This window comes from Hyperolius riggenbachi, chromosome 3, assembly GCF_040937935.1.
Source record: "Hyperolius riggenbachi isolate aHypRig1 chromosome 3, aHypRig1.pri, whole genome shotgun sequence".
In the NCBI taxonomy this organism is placed as follows: domain Eukaryota; kingdom Metazoa; phylum Chordata; class Amphibia; order Anura; family Hyperoliidae; genus Hyperolius; species Hyperolius riggenbachi.
In genome coordinates this window covers 266,159,158-266,180,032 of record NC_090648.1, presented here as the reverse complement: position 1 = coordinate 266,180,032, position 20,875 = coordinate 266,159,158, and the positions used below count along the sequence as shown (strand labels likewise).

The 20,875-nt window shown below is 40.5% G+C and overlaps 1 protein-coding gene across 1 annotated transcript in view; it reads right to left on the bottom strand.

Annotated features, from left to right (window-relative positions):
* Positions 1-20,875, bottom strand: part of SLC2A13 (solute carrier family 2 member 13) — a 193,104-nt gene that overhangs the window by 12,927 nt on the left and 159,302 nt on the right. Inside the window, exons 5-9 of the mRNA XM_068276293.1 lie at positions 18,133-18,296; positions 12,152-12,272; positions 8,067-8,192; positions 3,526-3,644; positions 2,194-2,346 (exon numbers count right to left, since the gene is read on the bottom strand). Coding sequence (XP_068132394.1) covers positions 2,194-2,346; positions 3,526-3,644; positions 8,067-8,192; positions 12,152-12,272; positions 18,133-18,296 — 683 coding nt within the window. The remainder of the gene's footprint in view (positions 1-2,193; positions 2,347-3,525; positions 3,645-8,066; positions 8,193-12,151; positions 12,273-18,132; positions 18,297-20,875) is intronic.

Here is a 20,875-nt window from a genome sequence, read left to right as displayed (position 1 = left end):
CTGCAAAAGATCTGTTCCTGCCAAAAATCCATTCCTGCAAATTGCAATGATAGTCTATGAGATCTGCAGATCATCATACACACATGATTTAACTGACATTCATCTGCAGATCAAGCAATCATCTGCAGATCTGAAAATCCATCCTGGTGGATCTGATCTGCAGATGAATGTCAGTTAAATCATGTGTGTATGATGATCTGCAGATCTCAGACTATCATTGCAATTTGCAGAAATGGATTTTTGGCAGGAACAGATCTTTTGCGGATACTGATCTTTTGTGTCTGTACAGCATCTGTGTGTGCAGCATCTTGCAAAGATTTTATTCTGATGGGGAGTTCAGCTCCATAGAAAAGACTGTGTAGAGTATGGCTCTCATACTACATGAAGGGTGGTAAGATTGGTCTGTGATCTTTCATTTTCAAAAGACTATGGTCTGATGTGTGTATGGGGCCTAAGCCTGCTTTAAATTTCTCAATAACTTTATCCCTGACATGTCTGGTGTGTTCTTTGGACTTCATGGTGTTGTTGCTCCTAAGATTCTTTTAGACAACCTCTGAGGCAGTCACAGAGCAGCTGTATTTGTACTGACATTAGATTACACATAGGTGCACTCTATTTAGTCATTAGCACTCATCAGGCAATGTATATGGGCAACTGACTGCACTCAGACCAAAGGGGGCAGAATAATTACGCACACTCCACTTTGCAGTTATTGATTTGTAAAACATGTTTGGAATCATGTATGATTTTTGTTCCACTTCTCACGTGTACACCACTTTGTATTGGTCTTTCACCTGAAATTCCAATCAAATTGATACATGTTTGTGGCAGTAATGTGACAAAATGTGGAAAACTTCAAGGGGGCCAAATACTTTTGCAAGCCACTGTATGTATGTGTATGTATGTATGTATGTATGTATGTATGTATGTATGTATGTATGTATGTATGTATGTATGTATATGTGCGTGTGTGTGTGCGTGCGCGCGCATATATATATACACACACAAATACATACATTTAAAAAAAAATTGAGTACAAAATTCCTCCACTGAGGATGCCGAGAACATTAATCAGTGAGAAAGGGAAGTTGGGCACGGACATTCAGTTTTTATAAAATACTTGATTACATGACAGCCGAGTGCCTGTGCCCACCGTATGCACTGCAGTCAATAAATTGCTGCCACTTGGCTACTATAAAGCAGAGAGTCAGCACCTAATGTAGGCAGTTAAAACAACATTCATTACTTAGCCATTCTATAGCTGAACATAATTTACCGCAATCACTGTGTCCGGGGTGTAGGCAATGGGCAGTGTTATAAGTTAGATGTTATTTTAGGAGGGTTAGGGGACAGGGTAGGTGGAGGTTAGATTTAATTTTTAGAGCCTGTTTCCACTGTTGCGGAACACACAGCATTTCCCCGTATTAGAGTTGCACGGGGAAACGCTGCCTATGCTGTCAATAGCATCCTGTCCAAATCGCATGCCGGTGTGATCCTGGTTGGCATGCCGTTTTCTGTAGCACACATGCAAATCCCTATAGCCATGCATGGCACAGCTTTTGCGATTTAGCTGCAGCTTTGCAGCATCACAGGTGCCACGTACGGTTTGGAAACGGACGTGGCACCCAGTGGAAATAGGCCTTTAGAGGTAGGGGGTTTTCATTTTGCATTAAGAAGGACTTACACAGGGGATGATAGTTCTGGATAGGCATAAGAAAAGGGTTTAAACTGGAGGGGAGGTTGGGGTTCAGGAAGGACATGAATAATTGGTCAATGGAGAAGAGGTGCTGAAAATCACAATGATGAACACCAATTAACAGTAGAATATGGATAAGACATCTACAGAAATTCTAAATATTGTACTTGACCAGTGCCCAAATTGAATGCAAACAAGATTAAACATGACGGAGGAGGAACCTCAGTGAAGTTAAAGATACGCTAAACAAATTTTAGTTTATAATATCAGACATTAAAAACATCAAAGTCTACCAAAATACTCCTGAAAGCTAATCCTTAAACTACTGTCAATGTACGGTAACTTATTTTCAAGCTACACATCCACTAACAGCTACACATCTAACCAGGTCATTCACCAGTTTACTGCCTAAGCAAAGAAACTGCACAAATACTTTTCTGCTGACTTGCTCACGTGGAATTTTTTTACTGCATTAACTGCAAACTGTATGTCCTTACCATAATAAGTAAGATATTCTGCTGTGTGTAAAAATGTAAGTGAAATCACCACATTAAATATCCAATTAACTCCAGAGGAACAAGCATTTCCTGTGCTTCTAGCCCACAGCGGGTATATTTCAGAGTTCACAGTCCATGGCATTGGACCCATACCTACATAAACAAAAACAAAAAATATTCAGTGCCAAATACACAAAAATGAAATCTGCACAAATAGGATTTTCATTTACTATACACACCTGCTTCTAACACAGTGCAAGAACACATTTTTGGTGTAAAGTGGTGGGTCAGATTACCCGCAGGTGATATACCAAGAGTGGAGTACCCCTATGCAGAGTGCATAGGGGGGCTTCACTATGCAGGGCGCACATTGGAGCTTGCTGATCAATTCAAATCTACCTGTCCTCTCTCTGAACTAGCCACTAGAGCTCCATGCTCACTGTGGTCACATGACAGTGAGCTTGGAGCACAATGCAAGCTGGAGCGAGGACAAGTATGTACTCATAACACTGACTAAGGCCTCATTCACATCAGGGCCGTTTCTGTGCGCTTTTCACAGCGCATTGCCTAGTGCATTCTGCAAGGTGTTGAATTTCCCATGTAATTAAATGTGCCTGGTTCACATCTATGCGCTGCGCTACAAAAACGTAGTGTTGCATGCATTTCTGTGCATTGAACTGTAAAGCGCACATCAATGCAAGTGAAGGGGTGTGCTTTTTTTAGCGCACACAACCGCATAGAAACGCATGCATTTTTTACATCTAATCAAAAAAAACAAAGCTTTATTGACAATTGCTACTGCTACAATAAGCAAAACATGCTTAAAAAAAGTGCAGTTTCTCAAAGCACCTAATGTGAACGAGGCCTAACTTTCTACGACGTATACAAACTATAGACTTTGGCCAATGATTCCCAAACCTGTCCTCAAGTCCCACCAACTGTACATTTTTCAGGTAATCCTACCTCTAGAGTACACAGGAGGAGTAACTACCTATGCAGATGTACATACAATATACAATGCTGTGGGGACTACAAGACACTGCTCACAGGTGTAATGACATAATGCAGTTGTGATTTAACTGTCCGAAGTTCTACCCAGCTGGTATTAAAATGGTATTTAAAATAATAGTAACTGCCTTCACCCTGCCTCTGCTGCCATCCTCTTGCACTAGATTGGTATAGCCTGAAAAAAAAAAAGTGTCTTACCTTGCCCTAAAATAGATGTAGAACTACTTTTTCCCACAGAAAGAAAAATTGTACTAAAATAAATGAACTATTCATACTACAGTATAAAAGTCAAGCTTTGACAGTATACAAGTTAAAAAAAATTACCTGGAGCAAAAAAGACTAAGTACAGGATTAAGCCAAGGAGAACAGTCCATGAATACGATGTTGGACAATAATTATAAGCCCAAAGTGATCCGGTTTTAGATCTGGATTCATTTGTACATCTGAAAAAAATAATATTGTAAGCACCATAATCCATATGTAGTGTAAAGTGGTACATAAATCACTTTTCTTTAAGTTGTTAAAGTAAAGTTTTATTATGAACCACATTCTTTACTGAGACATGTCCTTGTAGTAGTTAAAACAGACCCAACTCTTGCACAGCACACAATGAAAAGTGTAAATTCCACATATAGTTGCTGAAGAGTTTTACTTCTCTGTGTTTATGTAGGCAAATCAACCTGTCTAATTAGTTCTGATCAACAACTGTGAATAGACTGCAGGAGAGCTGACGCAAAGCAGCTCTCCATACAGTAAACACTGAGGCTTAAAAGGAACCCGAGGTGAGAGGGATATGGAGGCTGCCAAATGTATTTCCCTTTAAACAATAACAGTTGCCTGGAAGTCCTCTTGATCCTGTGTCTCTAAAACTTTTAAGCCATAGACCCTCAACAAGCATGTAGCAGATCAGGTACTCTGACTCAGCTGACTCAGGTTTTACTGGATCAGCCATATTCTTGTTCCAGAGTTTTGGCTCAGACACTACTTATGCCAGAAGATCAACAGGGCTGCTGACAACTGGCATGGTTTACAAGGAAATAAATATGGCAGCCTCCATATCACTTTCACCCTGGGTTCCCTTTAACATTTTCAATGAGTTATGGAAAAGTGAAACTTCAGGGTTTGTTTGTTTTTTAGGATTTCCATAAATTGTACAGATTTTTCCCCATAAAGGGTATTATGCTGTGGCTAATCTTATAGAGTAGAGAGGTAGTTCTGAGTTTAGTTCCACTTTAAAGAGGAGCTGTTAGGTATAGGGTCTCAGAGAAAAAAAAACACATATCAGTAGCTAAATATTGGCTGTACTTACATTACATATGCATTTCACTGTCCACGTTTGGATTTCACAGAATTTTTATATAGTATTTGCAGAGAATGACAGCTCATGGCAGGTTCCATGTTTGTCTGTCTCCTATGAAGCCAATTGTGATGTCATATCCTCCCTACTTCCTGATGATTCGACTCACAAAAAAGATCTTAATGGACAACACTACTGTGCAGTGAATATTAGCTAGCCATGTGGCTAGGAACAATAGCGGACTCATGCAGTATACTCTAACGGAACATGTGCCCTGTGATTTTTCAGTGCTGGCTGCTGTTACAAGCTGCTGTAACATGAGCCTGTAACTTCTCACTGTGAAAGCAGCCTTAGGGCGTGATAGGGAAATAAAGTGGATGACCCAAGGTACTGCACTGGGGAGAAGAGGCAGCCCCAGAATGCTTTGCAGTATCTGTTATGCGTCCTGCCGTCCTCCTTCAGAGCTTGGGAAGAACCAGCCTTGCTGTTCAGCACACATCAAAGTAAGAGAGATTTTTAACTTCAGTATTGCCTTTTTGGCTTCCTTCTAAACTGTTTAACACAGGAGAATAGAAGTTTAAATTAGCTTTTGCAGCCTGACAGTTACTCTTTAACCAAAAAGAACATGGGCAAGGCCAAACTTTTATAGTTGTCAATGGGTTTTGGTAACTATTCCAATATGGATTGGAATCTGTGCTGGTGGCAACTGTCAAAGGGTAGGATTTACTGTATTTGGCAAGAATTCCTCATTATTTTGTCATGTCTCAGGGGTAGAAGCCAGGGGTATTCACAGGAAACAAATGTTTTATTCATAAATGGATATGAAGCATGTCAGTTCTAAACCAGAACAACATGATGCACTATAGTGTTGCCTTTATTCAGCATCTAGTACAGGTTTGAATTATGTAGCATAGTGAAGTTGAAGCAGCTGAGTTAGACATAAGTTATCTGGGTGTAGTGTCATGGAATAAAAGATATTGGACACCGCTATGTATTGGTCATTTCAGAGGGTCAGACCGGTCAGGACACATTAAGATAAATTTCATTTACTGTTACTTTAAACTAGCGGTAACAGATGCAGACAGGTAGTCGTACTTGGCAAGGTTAGTGTTGAGGGATAGTTCAGGTGAAAGATTGAGTTTATGCATTCATAAGGGTTAAGCGGAATGTCAGATGAATCATAGTTACATTACATTTTGATTAGGGTAAGTATCAAGAACAATGACGTTGAGGTGAGTGCTGTGAAAGGTTAAGCCTGGTACATACGCTAGACCTATTTCACCAATGATAACCTTTGGTTCATCATTTGGAAGATATTTCTGGGAACAAATGCTGTGCAGACATGCTTTTCAGCTATAGCAGTGTGTATTGCTGGATAGATAGGAAGGAGGGATGATGGGTGGTGAATGAATGAGCCGGGTTCTGTGGCACAGGAAACAAAAGAAAATTATGTGCATATTGGTCATTTAGTGATCCACTGTGGTGGATGATTAAACAACTACAGGCAACAGCTGTGCATATTCTAAACACTATGCTGAAAACATACCAAACACTATGTATGCTTGTTGTAGAGAGCTATAGAACTATATAAAACGTAACTTTTAATAAACAATTAAAACTTTCTATATGGTTTACTTAACATGTGACATAGGAGGTAAAAATATGTAAGAGCACCCCATTAGGATTGATACAGCCTCAGTATTGGCAGGATGTCTACCCCTTTAAATCACATAAAAATGAATGCATATTCATACACAACACCACCCTCAACCTAGCCTGACATGTTTCACTCCCATAACTACTGGAGGCTTCATCAGAGGACAATCACAGTGCAGTAGTGCAAAATGTGCAAAGCATACAGTTAAAATATGTGTGTATATGTGATTCATCCAACACCAAAACCACTCCTACATATATATGTAATTGACACCTATAAATTTGACTCAGAGTGACTGGGTTAAAGAAAACAGAGAAAAGAAAGCAGAACCCATCTGCACCCAAGTCTCACTTCAATGAGTCATAGACACCAGGGTTATATATAAATAAAAATCTGGCCGGACCACGCTGGAGCGCAGAAGCCGCGCCCACGGAAGTCACGCGGCTTGGGCCTCCTCGACGTAAACACCATTTAAGGCATATGGAGACCGCTCCTGACATACACACTTGGCGGTCTGTGTCCTGAGCCGAATCTTTCGGCGAAACCGGTAGACAAGGTCTGGGCGGCTTGGGGATGCCTCTACTGCAGCACTACTCACGATCCCTTATGGAGGTTGGCACTCGGCATCTACACAAGGACATGTAAGCTTGCAATAGCACCATAAACTTCTCTCATCATATGTGTTGAGGCCCAATTTATTGCCTCACATTGGGACCTTTACAAACTACTCATATTGAGCTATTATTGATCCCTTGGATGCCTTATTCTGTCTACATGATGCAATGAATACGATATGTGCCACTGTACATTAATGGTGGATACTGTTGAATTATCCAAACCAACTATATTATCTACTTCAGTTTCCTGCTTCTGGACAGGAACTCTGGATTGCCTTTTTATTGCCACAATACTGCTTTTCCAGGACACAGTGCTTCATTTTTACATCTTGAGATCCTTTTGATATACAGTTGCCTGCTTCTGGACAGGAACTCTGAGCTGAACCTTTGTTGCCATGATGCTAACTCACCATAAATTTGGGCTCCATCACGGGCTATAGGCAATCCTTGATCCTCCAAAACCATCAACTGCCTGCTAGTGGACAGGAATTCTATGTACAACCAGTTGCCCGCTTGTGGACAGGAACTTTACAGTATCATCAGTTTCCTGCTTCTGGTCAGGAACTCTGTGCTAACCGATTGCTGCAATTATATTTACTTGCATCTTAGCTTCCTTACATCAAGGACTCTTTAGCCATATGGGTTATCCTCCAATATCTGGGGTGCATTGCTAATTTCCTTGTTTTGAATCATGTTCTATTGCTGTATACTTGCTGCTGTATAATGACATCTTTTTCCCTCAGCTGCCCAGACACTCAGATCACCTAAAATTGTATGACTAATATCAACTCTTTTAAATGTATTAATAAATGGTATTTTTATTTATATATACCCCTGGTGTCTATGACTCATTGAAGTGAGACTTGGGTGCAGATGGGTTCTGCTTTCTTTTCTCTATACAGTTAAAATACATTCATATTATCATTTTTATCAATGTAGCATAGCCTCACAGCCATATATACAAGCCACGTACTTGAAGTTTTAATTGTTTATTACAAGTTACGTTTTATATAGTTCTATAGCTCTCTACAAGCAGCATAAATAGTGGCAGCTTTACATATGCCAGATTTTCAGCCAGGACATCCCAGAACAATCATCTCATCCAAGAGAGTGCATGCGGCTTTAGCTTTCAAATCAGTTCAAAGGTCCTGGTGGGAGCTGTACTAGAAGAAGGCAAGGAGCAGTACCAAAATACTAGGTGTCAAGTTTTTGGTATGAATTTTGCCACGCAAAAGCTTTTCAGCCCTAACATCAAATCCAAAATGCTGCAATAAAGCATAAATTAATAAGTTACCTTCCCCATGCAGAGTGTTCTGTACTTTTTGGATCAACTGGGATACACGATGATTCAATAATACTCGATCCATTAATCTTATAGCAAAATCCACAGTCAGGATCTAGCATACATCCATTGCAAAAGCTGGAAAAAAAATTGGGGTATTTGTTGGTTATCATATTACAACAGAAGTGCTCAAATTTTCAATGTTCAGGCATCAGGAGCAAGTAAGCAATTTTCACAGGACCCAGAATAGCTTTCTATAGTTGTTAAATGTCATCTTTTAATAACATGACTACCACCTTTGATATTGGAGACAAAAATATATCAGTGGAAAACAGTTTTCACCTCAGCTCCTTAAAGTGAACCTCCAGTCTAAAAATCTACTCGGCAGCACTGAAAAGGCTTGGTGTTTAACAGGTTCACAGTATCAGAACTTTGTTTTTCATACTCAAGCCTAATTTTAAGCTGCTTAGAAGCTAAGCTCCGCCCCATCAAAGAAAACTGCCCGGGCATTTTTCTCCTGATGCTGTGCAAAGCATGATGGGATTTCTGATGGTGCTGTTCTCGTTGCATAGCAGCTGGGAGGGGTGATCAGGACACAGGACAGTTGGAACTGTGTCTCATGCTCCCTGTCACCCCCTTTCAATCAAAAAGATGGCTGCCCTCATACAATCACAAACCTTTACCTGTTCTTTTAAAACAGGGTGGGTAAGATATTATATTACCTATTTTAATTAACATAACTAATGTAACTTAATGACAGTATATTTGTTTAGGCCCAAGTTCCTCTTTAATGAGAGATTATATTCCCAAAACTAAAATTTCAGTTACTACTTTTAGGTACTTTAAATATTTGAAAGCATTTCCAAGCATTGCCTGTGTGTAAAAACATTTACTTTCACTGCAGAGAGCAGTACAAGATAGCTTATCTCTGGCTCATCAGCAAATGTAATCATTGCTGGCTGCACAGCTCTCTGCCTGTCTCTTGATTCTGCTCCCTCCCTTAGCTGAATAGACACGAGTCACAGCAGCAATAAAAGAAGGGGGGGGGGCAGAGTGAAGAGAGCAAACAGAAAGCTTCAGCCGGCAATGATTACATTTGCCAATGAGCCAGAGATCAGCTATTTTGTACTGCTCTCTGCAGTGAAAGTAAGGCCTGACTTCCACTAGCCTTCATGCGTCTTGCAGGATTCAGCCCTGGTGGAAATGGGCCCAAACCTTTTTAACACACAAGAAATGCTTTCAAATGTTCTTTTATGTACCTAAAAGTAGTAAATATTTAGTTTCTGGTGTATAACCCCATTTCAATGACCACATTATAGTACTTACTGTACATTTATATTATTTGGCATTAGTGAGAGAACATATTCTAAAGCTGGCCATACACTAGGCCGATTCCCGCCAGATCGACAGCAGATTCGATCACTGGGATCGAATCTGCTGTCACATCGTTCCTGCAACACGCCTTATTTCGATCCATTTTGTCCGATCCCGTCGATCGCTCTGTGCGGAAAATAACAATCGATCGCCCGCGGGTAGGGAGCGCGTCGCTACCGGCGTTTGAGTACCCGACGACCGACGCAATAGAGCCCGCATACATTACCTGCTCCCCCAGTCACCGCTGCTCCGTCTCCGCGCTGGTCTGGTCTCCGGGTCCGGCATGCTTCACTTCTTCTAGCCCGGCAGGTAGTTTAAACAGTAGAGGGCGCTCTACTGTTTAAACTTCCTGCCGGGCAGGAAGAAGTAAAGCATGCCGGACCTGGAGACCAGAGCGGAGACGGAGCAGCGGTGACCGGGGGCAGTTGCGCTGGCGGAGCAGGTAATGTATGTGGCGGGAGGGGGGTGGGGGGAGCGGCGGCAGCACCACCAGCACCACAGATTGTGAACGGTTTCAGGCTGAAATCGGTTCACAATCTGTTTGCAGTAAAGGTAGCCATACGATCCCTCTCTGATCAGATTCGATCAGAGAGGGATCTATCTGTTGGTCGAATCTGTTGGCAAATCGACCAGTGTATGGCTACCTTACGTCTGTTGTGTGCATTTTTTTTCCGTGAGTATACCCAGAGTTGTTTAAATGCTCAACTTGTGAACGCAAGTGCTTCTAATCCTAATTACAGCAGCTTATAACAGCAGTACAAAGTAAGTTATGTTGATACTCTTATTAAATCTCATTCAATTCTCCACTCATTAGCAAAATGAGAAAAAGATTATTGAACAAGTGCAAGTTCTGGACTAAATAAAAGAGAAAAGAACACCTAGCCATTAACTCAATGTAACCCCCGTAGCAAGACCTATGCCGAAATAAACTTGATTCTGATCATTTTTATTTATTTTTAAAGAAGTACGATTACCGGGCTGCCCCACTGACCATGTGCTTCTACTACTTCAAGACTCAGATGCAAAGCTAGTATGCAGATCATAGTTACGTAGTTATTTAAGTTGAAAAAAAGACATACGTTCATCAAGTTCAACCAGAAAAGATCAGATGCTCTAACTATAGTATGACAACACTTGGGCTCCCTGCACATTGCATGCGGTTCCGATTTTTAATAGTTTTTTACATGCGATTCTGATTTTTTATCGTTACTACATGCTGCGTTTTTTTCTGTGTTTTTCTGTTGATAGCATTCAGGGAAAATCAGAATTGCAAATCAGAGTCAGAATCAAAATCGGAATTGCAAATCGGATTTGCAGTGTGCAGGGAGCCTAAGGCTTAGTTTAAACCACAAAACGCAATCACTGATTGCTTGTGATTTCACAATGTGATTTTCAGAGCAATTTTTGAAGGAATGTGCATTTTTGTATTCCTGTTGCATTACAGCTTAGTGACAAAGTTGTCCCCTCGAGTGGCTCACAGTGTGAGCGCCTCTCATAGACTGATGCCTATGAGAGGCGATCAGCTAGTCACCAAAGTGGTCAGGAGCACCAATTAAGCAATCCAAGGTGTGCCTAGGTCTCACCCCAGTATCCAAGGGGTCACCACTATATTCAACTCCAGGACCGGCACCACACTGCAGGATGTAAGCTCAATTACTTTATTCTCAACATGACAGCAATGACAGACGCTGTTTCGGCCTTACAAGGCCTTTATCAAGTTGCAAATGACCTTTGCAACTTGATAAAGGCCTTGTAAGGCCGAAACAGCATCTGTCGTTGCTGTCATGTTGAAAATAAAGTAATTGAGCTTACATCCTGCAGTGTGGTGATGGTCCTGGAGTTGAATATGAGAGGCGATCAGTGATTGGATCGGGGGGGGGGGGGGGAGGTGGGAGGAAGGTGAAGACATTTTTTTTAAAAAGCAAAATTTAATAAAATATTCATTTTAAATAAAAAAAAATGTTTAAATTAAAAAAAAAAGACAGGGCAGCAGTAATCAAATGCCGCCAAGAGAAATCTCTGTTGTTGGCAAGAAAAGGAGGCAAAATTCATTTGTGTGCTAATTTGAATGGACGAGTAGTAAACTGTTATAGCTGCAGAGCACGGAATTGTAAAAAATCGCCTGGTCACTAGGGGGGTGTAAGCCTGTGGTCCTCAAGCGGTTAAGCTTCCCTTTAAGGTGGTATTAACATGCACGTAAAGGACAAGAGAGCATACACATTTGTCGCCAGAAGCAAACTTTACAGATGAAATTGTGTGGTAGTTTTGGAACACTCACTACACATGCTACTCAGGGTCCAGTAGATGCACAAGCACTGCTGGATGTGAAAGCAGCACCATGTTGGAACTTCCTTTTAAGCTCCCACAGAAAAATAAGTAATTGAACTCAAGACATCTGTCCTGATGGATCTCTGAGAAGACCAGTGATGACAAAGAACTCCTCTACACCCTTTAGATTTCGGACAAATGAATAAACATAGCATGCATTGAAGGCTTCAAATATCAAGATATTCTGAAACGAACAACTTTCACTGCAACTTCTGTTCAGACACCCATTTTTCATGGGTGTCACATCTGTTGATGTACCAGCACAATAAATTAAGTGTAGCCACTCCTGTCTGGTGTGTGGAATTATCTTACAACATACGGTACCTCTTTCTATGACCAATAGTTTTAAAAAGAAAATAATGTTTAGCAATACAGTGTCACAAAAGTCTACTTACCTATATTTTGTGCAACTAGAATTTTGACTTGCTGGGTTTGTTGGAGTGACAGTAACTGGTGGTGACACTTGAGCAGATAACAGAAAGCCTAAAGCGAGTACAATCAGTGCCAGTGTTGTACCTAAAATATTTAAATGTAGTCAGCAATGCAATTCTACTAATTACATGAGTAACAGTACAAGAGTAAAAATTGATTCATTTACTTGTGTTTATAATAACCTTTGTATGTCAGTCTGAAGCCAGCTGATAGGTTATATGCTACTGAAATCAGTAAATCTATTTTTTTAAAACCATGACAGCAGTTCTAAATATATACTCGCCTCCTCTATGGCAGTGCTAGTAATGTTACTTGTCTCTCAATGTCATTTGTTTGCACTACTTGAGGTCAGTTGTTAGGTGTCTGGCATTCTGTAGTCCGACACAGATCACAGCTGCAATCTCCATTTCAGCTCATTCATTCTAATGCAAGTAGGCAGCCAGATGTAAAGCTCACAGCTGTGATTGGTGTACAGGATCCCTGCACTGGAGCCAGGAGCTGTCACAGGAAGCAGACTTTAGGAAATCTGACGACACCTGCACTCCTAACCCTTCATAAAGTCTCTTACCATGAGTTCCTTTTAAGATATCTCTAAGTTGCAGCAGTGTGGAAGTGCATGTATGCCTATCACATGCAGGAGCATGTGTGTGTAAGTTGCCCCATCACAGTGGTCTCTTATGGAGTGAGCGGTTTCCCAGTATGACTGGCAGCAATACTACATTGCTAGATACACACGATACAATTTTCTGGCAGATTTATTGTCAGGTCAACTATTTCCAACAGGTCCGATATCATTTCCGATTAATTTTCCATTCACTTTTATGGAAAACCAATCGGAAATCAGATCGGACCTGTTAATAGCTGATCTGACAGTAAATTTTTCAGAAAATTGTAGCGTGTGTACCTAGCATAACACTTTCTTACCCAGTCTGAGCACTACTGTACCTGTATTACAAGAGGCTAAATATGAAAACAGATTCAAGCATGCATACCAGACGTAAACTCACCTAAAGGATTATTAGGAACACCATACTAATACGGTGTTTGACCCCCTTTCGCTTTCAGAACTGCCTTAATTCTACATGGCATTGATTCAACAAGGTGCTGAAAGCATTCTTTAGAAATGTTGATAGGATAGCATCTTGCAGTTGATGGAGATTTGTAGGATGCACATCCAGGGCACGAAGCTCCCGTTCCATCAAATACAAAAAGATGCTCTAGTGGGTTGAGATCTGGTGACTGTGGGGGCCATTTTAGTACAGTGAACTCATTTTCATGTTCAAGAAACCAATTTGAAATGATTCAAGCTTTGTGACATGGTGCATTATCCTGCTGGAAGTAGCCATCAGAGGATGGGTACATGGTGGTCATGAAGCGATGGACATGGTCAGAAACAATGCTCAGGTAGCCCGTGGCATTTAAACAATGCCCAATTGGCACAAAGGGGCCTAAAGTGTGCTAAGAAAACATCTCCCACACCATTACACCACCACCACCAGCCTGCACAGTGTTAACAATGCATAATGGATCCATGTTCTCATTTTGTTTATGCCAAATTCTGACTATCAAGACTCATCAGACCAGGCAACATTTTTCCAGTCTTCAACTGTCCAATTTTGGTGAGCTCGTGCAAATTGTAGCCTCTTTTTCCTATTTGTACGGGAGAGGAGTGGTACCCGGTGGGGTCTTCTGCTGTTGTAGCCCATCTGCCTCAAAGTTGTGCGTGATGTGGATTCACAAATGCTTTGCTGCATATCTCGGTTGTAACGAGTGGTTATTTCAGTCAACATTGCTCTTCTATCAGCTTGAATCAGTCACCCCATTCTCCTCTGACCTCTATCATCAACAAGGCATTTTCACCCACAGGACTGCCACACGACTGGATTTTTGTAATCCCTAGAAATGGTTGTGCGTGAAAATCCCAGTAACTGAGCAGATTGTGAAATACTCAGACCAGCCCATCTGGCACCAACAACCATGCCACGCTCAAAACTGCATCACCTTAAAATACATCACCTTTCTTTCCCATTCTAACATTCAGTTTGGAGTTCAGGAGATTGTCTTGACCAGGACCACACCCTTAAATGCATTGAAGCAACGGCCATGTGATTGGTTGGTTAGATAATGAGAAATTGAATAGGTGTTCCTAATAATCCTTTAGGTGAGTGTATATAAAATTTTAAATGTATATGCAACTGGATTGAAGATTTTTTTTTTATATTTATCTTGAGTTCTTTAAAGAGAACCCAAGGTGGGTTCTAAGAATTCTAATAGCAGACAGGCTGGGTCTACGTATACTGCCCAGCCTCTGTTGCTATACAGCGTCCCTCCAGGGCCCCCCTGCGCTCTGCTCTACCCCCCATAAATCATACGCTGTTTACCTCTGCCTATCAATCTCACCGCTCCCCTGCCTCCTCTAGGTCAGTGTTTCTCAACATTTTATTGGTATGTACCCCTTTTAAAAGCTTGTACTCGCCAAGTACCCCCTAGCATGGTAAACCTTATCACAAGTACCCCTTGACAAATAAATATTTAAACGTAGTACATAATAATTGGTTCTAAACAATTTCCAAGCATTTACTGTTGCTTTTAATTAGCTAAAATACGAATTTGGTGTTGTTTATGTAAGATTTATCATTTTCTAAAACTCTAAATTTGTTATACTTGGTTAAGTATATCAAACATGAGTACCCCCTGGAACCATCAGAAGTACCCCTTGGGGTACGCGTACCGCATGTTGAGAACCTAGGCTCTAGGTCACCGCTTAGGATTCTTAGAACTCACCTCGGGTTATCTTTAAAGCACTGCCTGGACAAAAGCTACGTTTTTTTCAAAGATGAGAAATTTCACTTGTATTACGTAGTTTGCTTGGAGCTCTGCTTATACAAATAATACTAGCAAAAAAACCTCCCTGTTGTCTCAGCACAGTGTATATAAATAAGAAATGTCACCTCAATGCCAGAAATATTATTGCTGCATGCACAGTAGGATACACAGCTGCACTGGCGTAGGCTGATGTATTCCCTCACCGGTTTTCTCAAGAGGAAGGAGATCATTATGATGGACAAGGCCAGAGCATGATAGCACTGCAGCCATAATATGATTGCATTGTAGAAAGGGGAGTACAAACACTTCTGCACGGATTGTCAAATGCAAAAGCTAAGCTTTCATAAACCAGGCATAAGGTTGCTTCCATGAGTAAATTTATAATATAACATTCTTGATCAACCAACAGCAGTAGAGATAAACTTAAAGTGGACTCAATTAAAAATACAAGATTTCAGAAATAAAATCTATTTTCTAACTTATAATAATAAATAGAAGCTTTTTTTCAGCTGCATGATGACAAATATAGAATAGTTTACATTTATTGGAGGAACCCCTCCCTTCCTTTCATATTGCCAGGACAGAATCTGTCAGACTGGTGGAGGTGATAAAAAACAAAATACAGGCTGCTACTGATGATGTCACAGGGGACATCGTCTATGTGAAGTCTCAGCTTGTGTGAGACTTCACATAGACGCCCCAGTGATTGAGGGTGGCTGATGACAAACACACCCATGATCTAAAACCTCCTACTAAGCTCAGAAGTAATGGCTGCCACCTCTATAACCCTAGTTATGAGAAGAGAAGGGTGAAAAGCATGCACAAATGCTCATAGGCTTGAATGAGTGTTTTTTTTTATCTTTGTATGTGTCAGAATTGTGCAACTAAATGTTTTGAATAAAAAAAATGTTTCATTTGGGTCCGCTTTAAATAGATGGAGCTATGACTCTTCATGTATTGATATTGTACACAGACATATGACTAGTTTTGGTGTTTGAATTCAGCATAGCCAATTCGAAATGCCTGAATACTCACGACTGCTGCTGCTCAGCAAGGTGGCTTGAGAGTCACATTGCGTTTCACGTGACTTCGATGTTCCTCCAAGTGTCAGAGTCATACGAAAAACAACAAGACTCGCAAGGCAGTATGCACCTACTAACCCAGTTGACTTGTTCAGTGCTGATGAGCATGTCATGTACATGTACATGTACAATATCAACACATGAAGAGTTATAGCTTCATGTATTTAGGTTTATCTGCAATGCTGCTGGTTCAACAAGTTTTGTTATAATTTTACTCATGCAAGCAACCTTATGTCTGGTTTGTTAAAGGAGGAGGGATGGTAGGAGGGACGACAGTGTGGCACATGACAGAGTGGCTTCCAGCAGGTGGGGAAAGGGAGGGAGCAATGCGCTTAGCTGAGATGATTCAAGACTGCATATTTTAGCAATACAACAGGAAGGAGTACATACACACTAGATTCTTAGCATGGGCAGTGGTCAGGGCTTTCTCTGCCAAGTTTACATTTGCTTTTATACCTACCTTAAGACTTCTAGATTTGCAACAAGGGAACTCAACTAGGACACCCAACTATACATACAAATATCAAATACTTAGTGAGACCACAGCCAAAAACGTGAACAGCTCGTTGCATCTAAGAGCAAGGTCCTGCCTGTAGCAATGATCACATGCTTGCTTACCTCAATGACAAGCATTAGATCAGTGAAAGCTGAAACATGAAGGATCCTTGGCTGGCCATAAATGGCCTAAAATGTATAGGTGATGCAACATATTGGAGCACGCACGGTGTTAAAACATATTTGACGGCAAGTAAAAATGACGGCTAACATGATGCGTATTCTGTAAACGCTCAGCAAGTGTTCTCTTTTCCAGTGTAATGGCTGAGTCAACAAGAAAAACTGAAGCTGGCGTGTGGCTCTAGGAAGAACAGAACTTACATTCTATTTTTTAATTATTTCTGATACTGGATTGCCATGCAAGGTGTTCTACATTATTATTATTATTATTATTTATTTATAAAGCGCCAACATATTCCGTGGCATTGTACAATGTAAGAAAACAAACAAGGGATACATAATAATACAGACAATGATATACAGAAAATATGAACACTGATACAAAATACAGAACTGCTGATTACAATAGCAAATTTAACATGATGACTAAAATGTATAAATGTCTAAGAGTGCAAGCAATTCAATTAATAAAACAAGAGGTGGGGGAAGTATACAGTATATGTACAGGCAGTGCATAATTAGGTTATTTAGTGGGTGCATGTCCTATGCTACAGAATATGCTTGTCGGAAAAGGTGGGTTTTGAGAGAGCGTTTAAAGATTTCAAAGGTGGGAGAGTGGCGGATGTGCTGTGGAAGGGCATTCCAGAGGAGGGGTGAGACACATGAGAAGTCTTGTACACGTGAATGTGAGGAGGTAATTGTAGAAAAGGCTAAAAGAAGCTTGTGTGCAGATCTGAGATTGCGGTTGGGTTGGTATCTGGAGACTAGTGAGGAGATGTACAGGGGAGAGAGATTGTGGAGACCTTTGTAGGTTAGGGTTAAGAGTTTGAACTGAATCATCTGGTTAATTGGTAGCCAGTGAAAAGCTTGACAGAGAGGAGCAGCAGAGGAAGAGCTAGAGGAGAGATGAATGAGTCGAGCAGCAGAGTTCAGTACAGAATAGAGCGGTGCTAGTCAGTTAGTTAGAGGTCCACCAAGCAATATATTGCAATAGTCCAATCGAGATATAATAAGTGCATGTACTAACATTTTGGTTGTGTCATGAGAGAGAAAAGGTCGGATACGTGCTATGCTTTTTAGTTGGAGATGACAGGAGCTGGTTAGGGAGTTAATGTGAGGAAAATATGAGAGAGAAGAATCAAATATTACCCCTAAGCACCGTGCTTTGGGAACTGAAGTTAGACGTGTTGCTAACATTTATTGTAATATCAGGCAAAGAGGTGGACAGGGATGGTGGAAAGACTATTAGTTCAGTTTTATTCATATTAAGTTTTAAGAAGAGAGAGGACATGAAAGAGGATATAGCGGACAGGCAGTCGGGAACCCGTGTATTGCTCCCAAATGTGACACGCTGCACAAACCTGTTAGACTTCCAAGTGTGAGCTTTCTTCTTCCAACTTTCTCTACAAGCCAAACACCAACAAGTGTGAAGCTGAAGTTCGTAAATGCTGTAATAGCTGAAAGCCAAATAGCAAGCTTGTCATCATCCACGCCTGACATCTGCAGAATGGTTGCACTGTAGTACCTAGAAGACATAAGCATTGATATCATTACTTCACACATGCAGTGTACTGCAGCACATTCCTGTGGACATGGGAGCACACTGTACTCGGAACTGGATTGCTAGAGCTTAATGCAACACTGATCTGCACATTACAGCAGAGGCTTACCATACAGCAATACTGGGACAACACCACAATGTGTGTAACAATGTGTGGTAGGCTGGGTTCACACACGCAATAAATGGCAACATTTCCCTTTCATTCTCATCATTAGGGGAACATCGGAAGAATGCCAGGTAAATAAAAAAAAGACAAGGTAATATGAAAGTGTTCTGCATTCAGTGTAGTGTTTAGTGGATGCTGCTTGCAGTGTTTCTTTAGCTGTCTTTTCTCTGGCAACAGGGTGAATATCTGTTCTTGCGAATGCCAATCAAGTTATTGTGATGTTGCAGGTGAAGGTGTAGTAAAGTTGATGTAAGCCTAAACTAAATGGGAAACAAGCTGCAACTGTGAAAATGGAGCACGACGCGATTTTATTGCCTCTTCAGTGATAGTCTATGAAGTGTCCCAGAGTTAAAATACATGCACTATTGACCTTTTTTTAATGTCCTGCTTTCAGAAGTTGTAATCTGCCAGGAAATGAAGTGATGTTTACCAAAGGTACTGACAAGACAGAAGCGGTCACTTCCACACATCAAAATTAACTCTTTCAGGCATAAAAATTAACTCTTTCAGGCAGCAAAACACAAGTAAAACAGCCTGGCTATTTACATATTTTGCACTGTAAAACAGCCTGGTTATTTACATATTTTGCACTGTACACGTTTATCTCATGTCACACATCACCTTGGGTACACGTTAAACACCATTATTCTCCCCACCCCAGGTTACAAAATTATTTCTAAATTTGTTATTTAAATTACAAAACAAGATTTTTAGACTTGGTCATACTGGTAATCAAAACTACTAGACAGCGCAGATTTCCCCACGGACCACGATTAACATTTTGGAGAATGACTCGTCTTAATATTGCTTAACAAAAAGATAGCATCTCTAAATACCATCAGATGGAGTCACAAAATTGTATAACAAGTAGGGGTACTCCTGCACAATGTGTGTGCCAACAGAATCTTTCAGAAGAAGCATAACAACAGATGGCAGCTTCCAGGCTGTTTGCTTACTAGACACATACTTCCTTAACGTTCATACAGAACGTTTTCAGAAATAGCACTCATTACATCTGATCAGCGAACAAATGTTAGTATAAGACACTTGACGACTGATTGCACAGAAACATGATGTTGTAGTCTATCATCCATATTTTTATATAAGCCATGCTTACAAATACTTCCATGGCAACCATGTTTCCTTAATTTATTCTGATAACACACACCAACCCTAGACAGAACATAATCCAGCCTTGTAAAAAAGAAAAAAAAAAAAGTTAAAGCAACATTTCAACAAACAAGGAGATTAAAACAGCATACAATAAAATGAGAAGTATACATGGAAATGTTACTTTTGAAAAAACTCAGAATCACATTTCAGTGGCATTTATTTGTTGTATTTATAAAGCGCCAACATATTACGCAGCGCTGGCATGGCATGTCAAATAACAATCAATCATGCCAAAAGGCAAAGTGGAAGTGACTTCACCTACTGATCAATAATGTCATCCATCACCTGAAAGTACTACAAGAGAGGCTTGGAAGATATATGGGCTAAGATTGACTGTTGTAGGTAAACGAATCTGCATATTAATTTAGCTGGTTATTCACTGAAACAAATCATCATGTTGGTATGCAGGTTTCATGAATGTAATCTCTAATTATATACTACTATATAGCTTTTCCTTAACCCATCCATGGCGGTATGATTATTTCCAGATTTTAGGGTCATTTTAAAAGGTTTCAGACCCAAAAAAAAAAAAAAAAAAAAAAAAAAAAATCAGGAAAAAATCATGCCGCCAGAATGCCAGCAGCAGCCCCTGCTCTCACTCACCTCCAGCGCTGCAATTTTACCTCCACCCTTAACAATGCGATAGGCTGAAAAATTGTTTTTTGTTAATAGATATACATATGTACAGAGGGAAATACTGGTTTCTTGGCAGTTGGAAACAGCTGTTATTTCACACAGTGCAACAAGGCTCACAGAGAGGAAACTGTCAGGACCTAGGTGCTTAAAGAGAAACTCCAACCAAGAATTGAACTTTTTCCCAATCAGTAGCTGATACCCCATTTTACATGAGAAAGACAATGATTTTCACAAACAGACCATCAGGGGGCGCTGTGTGACTGATTTTGTGCTGAAATCCCTCCCACAAGAACCTCTGAAGACCGCGGTACTGCTGGCAAACAGCCACAATGTAACAATGTTCAGAGACAGGAAACAGCTGTTATTAGCTGTCTAACAGCCAGAGCAGCTAGAAACAGCTAAATAACCTGCCCACAGTAACAATGTCTCCATGTAATAAATGTCAGAATGTGAATCTGGGAGAGGAAAGATTTTACAATGAGCAAACACTGACTAAATCATTTATACATAATTATGGTAAAAAATGAAGCACTTTTTTTACTACATTATTTTCACTGGAGTTCCTCTT